At 37.5% G+C, this 8,822-nt stretch overlaps 1 protein-coding gene across 1 annotated transcript in view; it reads right to left on the bottom strand.

The window, feature by feature from the left end:
• Nucleotides 1-161: 161 nt before the first annotated feature.
• Nucleotides 162-8,822, bottom strand: part of LOC134802489 (xaa-Pro aminopeptidase ApepP-like) — a 48,035-nt gene continuing 39,374 nt past the window's right edge. Inside the window, exons 16-18 of the mRNA XM_063775168.1 lie at nt 2,357-2,448; nt 1,657-1,770; nt 162-600 (exon numbers count right to left, since the gene is read on the bottom strand). Coding sequence (XP_063631238.1) covers nt 415-600; nt 1,657-1,770; nt 2,357-2,448 — 392 coding nt within the window. The 3' untranslated portion in view covers nt 162-414. The remainder of the gene's footprint in view (nt 601-1,656; nt 1,771-2,356; nt 2,449-8,822) is intronic.

Below are 8,822 nucleotides of genomic sequence, written 5' to 3'. Positions count from 1 at the left end.
TACAGTATTGCCACTTTTTAATTTCTACTCTTTTGTCAGACTGTAGCAAGGCTGGGACAACAGATTTTATGTAAGTATCACGTGGTATCACGTTTTGAAATCCAATCATGCCTTACTTTTACACTACTGGTGCATAAAAATGACCATAAAGAACAAAAAACGAATTTACAAAATAATTTTATTAACATTGTACTACCATTAATCTTTTGAACGCCACAGACGGCAATTGACGTCAACGCAAAATCGTGACAACGACGCCAAAGACTGCATTTGACGTCGATCGTTTTTTGATGAAAATCTACTGCAAAACACCCCACTTTCCGGTTGGCATTAGGTATTTAATCACAAAACTAAATTTTACCCCCGTGGCGTTGGTGGCACGGCAAATGGATGCGCCGTTTGGCGTTCAAAAGGTTAAACGAAAATTCTAGCGACACCGAGCAAAGCAAGGAGCGGTGTGGCGGTGAGCAAGATGGCGGCGCTCCGTATCGCTGCGCATTCCTTCTCCAGCCACGCGTAGTCTTCGTTCAACCCGCGCTCGAGCAGCTCGGGGCCTAGGGTGGCCAGCACGCGAGCGTGGTACTCGTTTAAGTATTTAATCTGAAAGGTTTAATTCATTACACACCTAGCTTAAAGACCATTATTAAAGAACAATCGTGTCGCTTAACTTCAAACTCGGGTAAATCCATTCGACCCTCTCAGCAAATATCTACCCTATTACCTTTTCTTAATACCAAAATCGCATAATCTGATAGATTTAGACCAAGAAAAGTCTGCGGCGATTTTGATAGCCCACGGCAGTGAAAGTGTTATTTACACGTCATAATTTCATAGAAGTTTGACGTTTAAAATGACACTTGCACTGCGTGGGCTATCAAAATCGCTGCTGACTTTTCTCGGTCTGACTCTAGATGGATTTACCCGAGTTTGAAGTTAAGCGACTCAATTGGTAGTTGAATTTGAAATCAATTGCGTAGGAAATATGGTCGAATTTCTTTTGTTTTGAAATCAAATGGTAGGAGCGGTATGGGTAGGGCCAAGGGTCTTTGGAGGTTAATATTTACATACGAGTTGGCGTAGAGTTAAGCCACGAAAAGTCTGCAGCGATTTTGATAGCCCTCGCAGTGCTAGTGTTACTTATACGTCATAATTTCATAGAAGTTTGACATTTAAAATAATACTTGCACTGCGTGGGCTATCAAATCCGCTGCAGACTTTTCTTGAGCTGACTCTAGTTACAGAAGTCGGCCTCCATACTTGCAATAAATACTGTTATTTATTATAACGCAGGCATATTTTCTCCTGCAAGATATACCTGTATGCTGACGTCGAGACAGGTCTGGTGCGGCACTAGAGAGACCGTGTAGAAACCGAGAGCTTCGCTACCTTTGAAGTTACTTCACTCCGCCCTGCGCGACGTTAAACATATGTCCCATACATCCTAACCTCAACATCCTCCAGAATGCTGTGAGGTCTGGTGGTTCATAGCTCAAAAACCTCCAGAATGCTGTGAGGTCTGTTGGTTCTTACCTCAAAGTCCTCCAGAATGCTGTGAGGTCTGGTGGTTCTTAACTCAAAGTCCTCCAGAATGCTGTGAGGTCTGGTGGTTCATACATCAAAAACCTCCAGAATGCTGTGAGGTCTGGTGGTTCTTACCTCAAAGTCCTCCAGAATGCTGACATCCAGACAGGAGGTCTGGTGCGGCGCCAGCGAGATCGTGTAGAAGCCTAGAGCGCCGCGACCTTCAAAATCTCCTACCAAGCCTTCTGCCTGCAAAAATAGTAAGACCGTTTTATTTCCTCATAGGTGATGTGAAAACACTGTGAAAAGCAGTATGTGTCACATGGTAGCAAAATTATTTTCACCTTTGGCGTTAGCACTTGAATCCCTCGCTACACGGGATTCTATTTTAGAATCCTGCGCTTTCTTTCAGGATTCAATGTACGCCCTCGCCGTAAATATGTCCTTTTGCTCCCTTGTGACACCAATCTACTATTGGTGGCAGTGGCGGATTTGCGGCGGCATTTAGGGCGGCAAAAAATTAGGGGCGGAAAATAGTGAAAAAAAAATTCGGTGATGATAACGAGAAATAACTTAAAATGTAGTCAATATGATGGGTGCTATGAAAGGGGCAGTTATAGGGCCTGGGGCCTAGTGTGGCAAAGACTGCAAATCCGCCACTGATTGGTGGACGTTCCATTTAATATTGCCCTGACACTGGCATGATGCATTGGCAAGTAAATACTTGATAAAACGATGGAAAAATATATGGATGGATAGTAGTAAAGTGTGATTTCTGACACAATGATTGTATTGTTTAAGAATAAATAAATGAAAAAAATAAAAAGAAACATACAAAAATGTGGTCAGAGTCTTTTGTCATCTCGATGACCTCCACCAGGTCCTCGTGGCGGATGCCGTATTCATCCACCTCGTAGTAGCCGGGCTCTGCCGACAAAATATTTGGAATTCTTATATATTCCATGATACCTTTTGAACGCCACAGACGGCAATTAACGTTAACGCAAAATCGTGACAACGACGCCAAAGACGGCATTTGACTTCGATCGTTTTTTGATGAAAATCTACTGAAAAACACCCCACTTTTGGCAAGGTTGGCATTATTTATTCACAAAACTAAATTTTACCCCCGTGGCGTCAGTGGCACGGCAAATGGATGCGCCGTTTGGCGTTCAAAAGGTAAACCTTTTCGCCGCCATTGACTTGATATGAAGTCAGTACATTTCGTGCCTCACACGCCACGACTAAGGCACATTTAGACGGTTCAAGACCTTGCATGCAGTATTCAATACATTCCCAACTAGCAAAATCACGCTAACAACAGTCTCTAGACTACAATTTTGTCGCTCTTATATTGATTTTATATCATCGTATAAGCCCGGGTTTGGGCACAAAGCATAAGCGTATTTATTTTAATATCGTTCTAATATCAGTCTAATTGAATGTTGTTTGCATTCACAGAAATCTTTTTCAAAACTATATTAAGCTGCTTTAGGCTAATATCGCTTTTACGTAAGTATCTTGTAAGCCTACATAGGCTTATATTGGTCGAACGTAAGTATCTTGTAAGCCTACATAGGCTTATATTGGTCGAACGTTAGAATCTTGTAAGCCTAAATAAGCTTATTTTGGTTTGAAACATTCTATTTGTGAAGTATAAATATACGGGTGAAATTAACTGCAACGTGACAAAAACATATTAGTGTAAGTGTTTATCAAACTTTTTATGAATTATGTTTAAATATAATAACGTGCTGTTTATCATCGTCTGTTTATGTTTCAGGGTAAGTATTCACATGGGAAAATATTATTTATTGTGAAGTAGACCCTGTTTTACACTTCAAACTTCATGCGCCTACTCAAATATGGTGTTTGAATATTTTTATAATTATTTTATTTCTTTATTTTGTATTGATAGTCAGCCATTGATGTAGGTGTATTTTTCAAGCGCACTATTAGAGTATTTTAAGCATTCTGAATACAAATGTTGTGGCCATGTTGAATAAATAACGGTTCCTTGCTTTACTTATACTAACAATAGTGTTCCCAAAAACGATTTAAGATCAAACCATCTTATATTGATCTTCTCTTTTGTGATATAAGTGTCTTGATCTTATATCACTCTAATATCTTACTAAAGTGCTGCTGTTGATCTTATTATAGCTTTAGTAAGATCAGAAAAGTACGTACTTACAGTGTTCTTATGCTATGTTGATATTAGTCTTACATTCTTACAATAGCATTTAGAAATCTAATATAAAATCAAATGAACTAAGAGAATGAGGATATAAGACCACCCATATAACCATTCCAGTCGCAGAATCACAAAGTGGTAACTAAATGTCAGATGTGTCGTAACAGAGTCCACACAATGTGTCTAGAATTGTTTCGAAACAAAGTGTCGTCGCCGTGTCTACACTTTTCCGTAACAAGGTGTCGACACATTTGTGTGCACTTTGCGTGCGGTTTGCGACTAAATCTGACAGCAAATTTGTGACAGCAAATGTCAATATAAAATACCTCTTGAAAACCAAGGTTTGTCAAACTACTATTAGTGTCTCGTGTGCTCGTAATTCTAGTAAGTCATCATGGGCAATGCAAATGATAATAATCGACCGAAACCATATAAACACCCGTCAACCTTTTACAGAAAAGTTTTTAAAGAAATTCAATAAGCTACTTAGGTCAGGCAACGAATGCTCCAAAAGTTGTAGAGGGAAATGCTCGGAACACAATTTTTGACTCCGTAACTCGGTTTGACAAGTTAGGAGGTGAACATATCAAAAGTCCCCGGCCATAGCCCTTGAGCGGGGGGGAGAGAGGGGGCTTTGAAGGTCCCATTTTCCCGTTTTTCGATTATATCTCGGAAACTATGCATCTCAGCGACACTTATACAAAATGAAAGTTAATTTAATTTGTTACAAGTTTATTCAGTCAATTATTTCGATATGTTGAATAGTTTTTGAGATATCCGCTCTTGAAAGTTTATTTAGGGCTCTCAATTTTATCTTGATATATCTATATCAGTGAAGGTGCTAGGCCGTGTTTGGTATCGTTTTCGTATAAATCTGGGGTGCTGAATCCATTTAAGATATCACATTGACACCATTCCACAAAATAAAAATAAATCTTTTTAGGGTTCCGTACCTCAAAAGGAAAAAACGGAACCCTTATAGGATCACTCGTGCGTCTGTATGTATGTCCGTCTGAATACACAAAATAGTTCTTTACCTATAGATGACAGGAAAACCTATTACAAATGTGCAGTCAAGCGCGAGTCGGACTTAATGTACGGAACCCTTAATACGCGAGTCCGACTCGCACTTGGCCGGTTTTTTTGAAAGTCTTCTTGACGCTTAACCGCTGAACCGATTTCGTTGAAATTTGGTATAGAAATAGTTTGCGTCCCGGAACAGGACATAGGATAGATCTTATAACCAAAATCATCTTTTGAAGGTGTGAAAAGTGGCGTGGAAATTTGTACGGGAAATCAATAACCGCTGAACCGATTTATATGAAATTTGGGATGGTCTACATCTTTGATTTAGTTAAAAATGATGAAAAAACATGACTTCAAACCTAAACTTAAACAGTATTAACTTGAACTTGAAGTCAATTCTGAATTCCCCACTACACCTCATTTCACACCTTTAAAGGATGATTTTTGAGATAACTTATTATATCCTGTCTCGGGACTCAAAATATATGTGTACCAAATTTAAATTAAAACTGTTCAGCAGTTTAAGCGTGAAGAGGAGTTTAAAAGAAAGTATTTTAATAAGTTTATATGTTTTTACTTCGGAATGGTGTCAATGTGATACCTTAACTAAATTTGGTACTGCGAATTTATACGAAAACGATACCAAACATGGCCTCGTAGCTTTACTGTTGTAGAAATCAAAATAAAATTGAGAGCCCTAAATTCTTATTACTTGGCCAAACTTGTGTAGAAGGAAAAGGTAAAATAAAAGTCTTCGGCAGGAATATAAGACACAAATATATTTTTTTTTTGCGTTACTATTTCATTCATCAAATATAAACATACCTTGATTATACTATTCTAGTGAGATCCTCATAGATAAACAAAAACATTTACTTAAAAAATTACAAGGTCGAAATGTCACGGAACTTGTGAGAGTAATATGTGAAAAATATAAACTTTTATGACAAAAAAAATCTGGACACAATTTAAGAATCACCCAATTGCGTCGAGGAATCATCTGTATTTTTGCTTGTTTCATTACATCCTCGCTTCTTTTTTGTCCTTTGTATTCTGTAGCAATTTGTTAGATCTGAAAATAAAGATAACTTGCGTCGTCACGGATGTCGATTTATAGGTTTTAGGGAGTGCAGAATTCGAAAACGATGATCATTTTATAATCCAAGATGGCGGCTACGTATTTTGTCATAAAAGTGGAATCCAAAATAGTCATCATTTTCGAAATCTGCGCCCCCTAAAACCTATAAAACGACATCCATGACGACTTTTATGACATAGTGCATGGCCGCCATCTTGGAATCCAAAATAGTCATCATTTTCGAAATCTGCGCCCCCTAAAACCTATAAAACGATATCCATGACGACTTTTATGACATAGTGCATTGCCGCCACTTTTAAATTGAAAATGTTATCATTTTCGAAATCTGCGCCCCCCAAAACCTATAAAACGACACCCATGACGACTTTTATGACATAGTGCATGGCCGCCATTTTGGATTCCAAAATGGTCATCATTTTCGAAAGCGGGGCCCCCTAAAACCTATAAAACGACATACATGACGACTTTTATGACATAGTGCATGGCCGCCATCTTGGAATCCAAAATGGTTATCATTTTCGAAATCTGCGCCCCCTAAAACCTATAAAACGACACCCATGACGACTTTTATGGCATAGTGCATGGCCGCCATTTTGGATTCCAAAATGGTCATCATTTTCAAAATTGGGGCCCCCTAAAACGTATAAAACGACATCCATGACGACTTTTATGACACAGTGCATGGCCGCCATTTCGGATTCCAAAATGGTCATTATTTTCGAAATCGGCACTCCCTAAAACCTATATATCGACACCCATCTCGACTTTTATGACAAAGTGTTTTGCTACCATCTGCATGCAAGGCATTTCTATTATTTTTACGTACAAAAATGGCCCCTGTCAACTTTCAATCGAGATTTAATCGATAATTTATTCGATTAATATTCAGATTAATTCAATTTCAATCTATGTTAGGTCGACTAAACTAATCGCGATTAAAATTTGAGAATTAACTTTTTTTATTCCATTAATTAGTCGAATTAACAGTTAATCGATTAATGCCCATCTCTGACCACGGCATTTTTACACTTTGAGAATATCTGAAAACAAATCAACACAAGGAGCCATTTTGCAAATCCAGTAACATACCAGTAACTTTGTTATTACTCTTGACAGCGCGTGTCATGTGTCAACACAGTGTCGACACAAAGTCGAAACATTGCAACTACTTTGTGACTGCAATATTTCTCAGCCTTAAACCATATTTATACATCATAATTAACAAGTTTCGTAGTATGTAAAGCGTTATTTCTGTTATTTAAGTATAGTATACGCATCGAAGTACTAAAAATGCTTCAAATAATATAGTTATGAACACAGGCACTGAGAAGTAAACAATTTCATTTCCGGCTAAACTAAAACAATGTGGTGGCGCGTTGATTATATTACACTTAGTTTATCAAATCACTCGAGCAGTTTAATTCCCCATAATAATTTAAGTCATATTGTAATATAAATGCAAACAATATATAATTACGTCTTGTAATCCGTTTTAGAGATGGCGTATTAATGTCACTTATTTTTATTTAAGTATTTTTCCATCTGACAGTTTCCATTTGACAGGAACAAAATGAACGAATGAACGAATGATTTTGGCATAAAGTAGTCGCAAACCCGAAACAATGTGTGCACACGGCGACCACACTTTATGTCACTTTGTGTCATGTGTCGACCCTTCCCCATTTCTGGTAACTGTGTCGACACGGCGACGACTCTGCGACTGGAATTGTGACCGAAACAGACGGTGTCGACACAAGATGTGTCAACACCGCGTCGTAACGGCGACTGGAAATGGTTGTATGGGCAGGTACTCTCAATTTCAATGAGACTTCGTAAATGTTGTTGTAAGAGCAAGAGGCTTATAATAGTATTATGCTATGTTGATATTAGTCTTACATTCTTATAATAGCATTTAGAAAGTCTAATATAAGATCAAATGAACTAAGAGAATGTGGATATAAGACCAGGTACTCTCAAGTTCAATGAGACTTCGTAAATGTTGTTGTAAGAGCAAGAGGCTTATAATAGTATTATGCTATGTTGATATTAGTCTTACATTCTTATAATAGCATTTAGAAAGTCTAATATAAGATCAAATGAACTAAGAGAATGTGGATATAAGACCAGGTACTCTCAAGTTCAATGAGACTTCGTAAATGTTGTTGTAAGAGCAAGAGGCTTATAATAGTATTATGCTATGTTGATATTAGTCTTACATTCTTATAATAGCATTTATAAAGTCTAATATAAGATCAAATGAACTTAGAGAATGTGGATATAAGACCAAGTACTCTCAAGTTCAATGAGACTTAGTAAATGTTATTGTAAGAGCGAGAGGCTCATAATAGTATTATGCCATGTTGATATTAGTCTTACATTCTTATAATAGCATTTAGAAAGTCTATTATAAGATCAAATGAACTTAGAGAATGTGGATATAAGACCAGGTACTCTCAAGTTCAATGAGACTTAGTAAATGTTATTGTAAGAGCGAGAGGCTTATAATGGTATTATAAAATGCTCTTATATACATATATAAGACTAGGTAATAAGACTTAACTTACTAAAGTGCGTATTAGCTTGTCTAAGACTAATATAAGAGCGATGATAAGTTCAAAACAAAAATAAGAGCGCTATAAGCTCACTACTCTTATAAAGTGCGCAATCTGAGACTTTTTTGCTAGTTGGGTTGCTAACTACACAAGTACAATGAAGTCAGAAACGAAAAGGTTATCTTGAAACATTAAATATATAGGTAATAGTTATTTGTACAACAAGAGATCAAAGTTTGATATTTCTTCGAGTGCTTATTTTGAGTCCCGTGCAAGCGAAAGATTCTATAATAGATTCACGAGCGTAGCGAGTGAATCTAATTTAGAATCTTGAGCGTAGTAAGGGATTCAAAAGCGCACGAGATGTAAAAAAAAAACCGGGCAAGTGCGAGTCGGACTCGCGCACGAAGGGTTCCGTACCATAATGCAA

Source organism: Cydia splendana, chromosome 24, assembly GCF_910591565.1.
Source record: "Cydia splendana chromosome 24, ilCydSple1.2, whole genome shotgun sequence".
NCBI lineage: Eukaryota > Metazoa > Arthropoda > Insecta > Lepidoptera > Tortricidae > Cydia > Cydia splendana.
The sequence above is the reverse complement of the archived record's forward strand: the minus strand, read 5'-3'. Positions and strand labels throughout refer to the sequence as shown.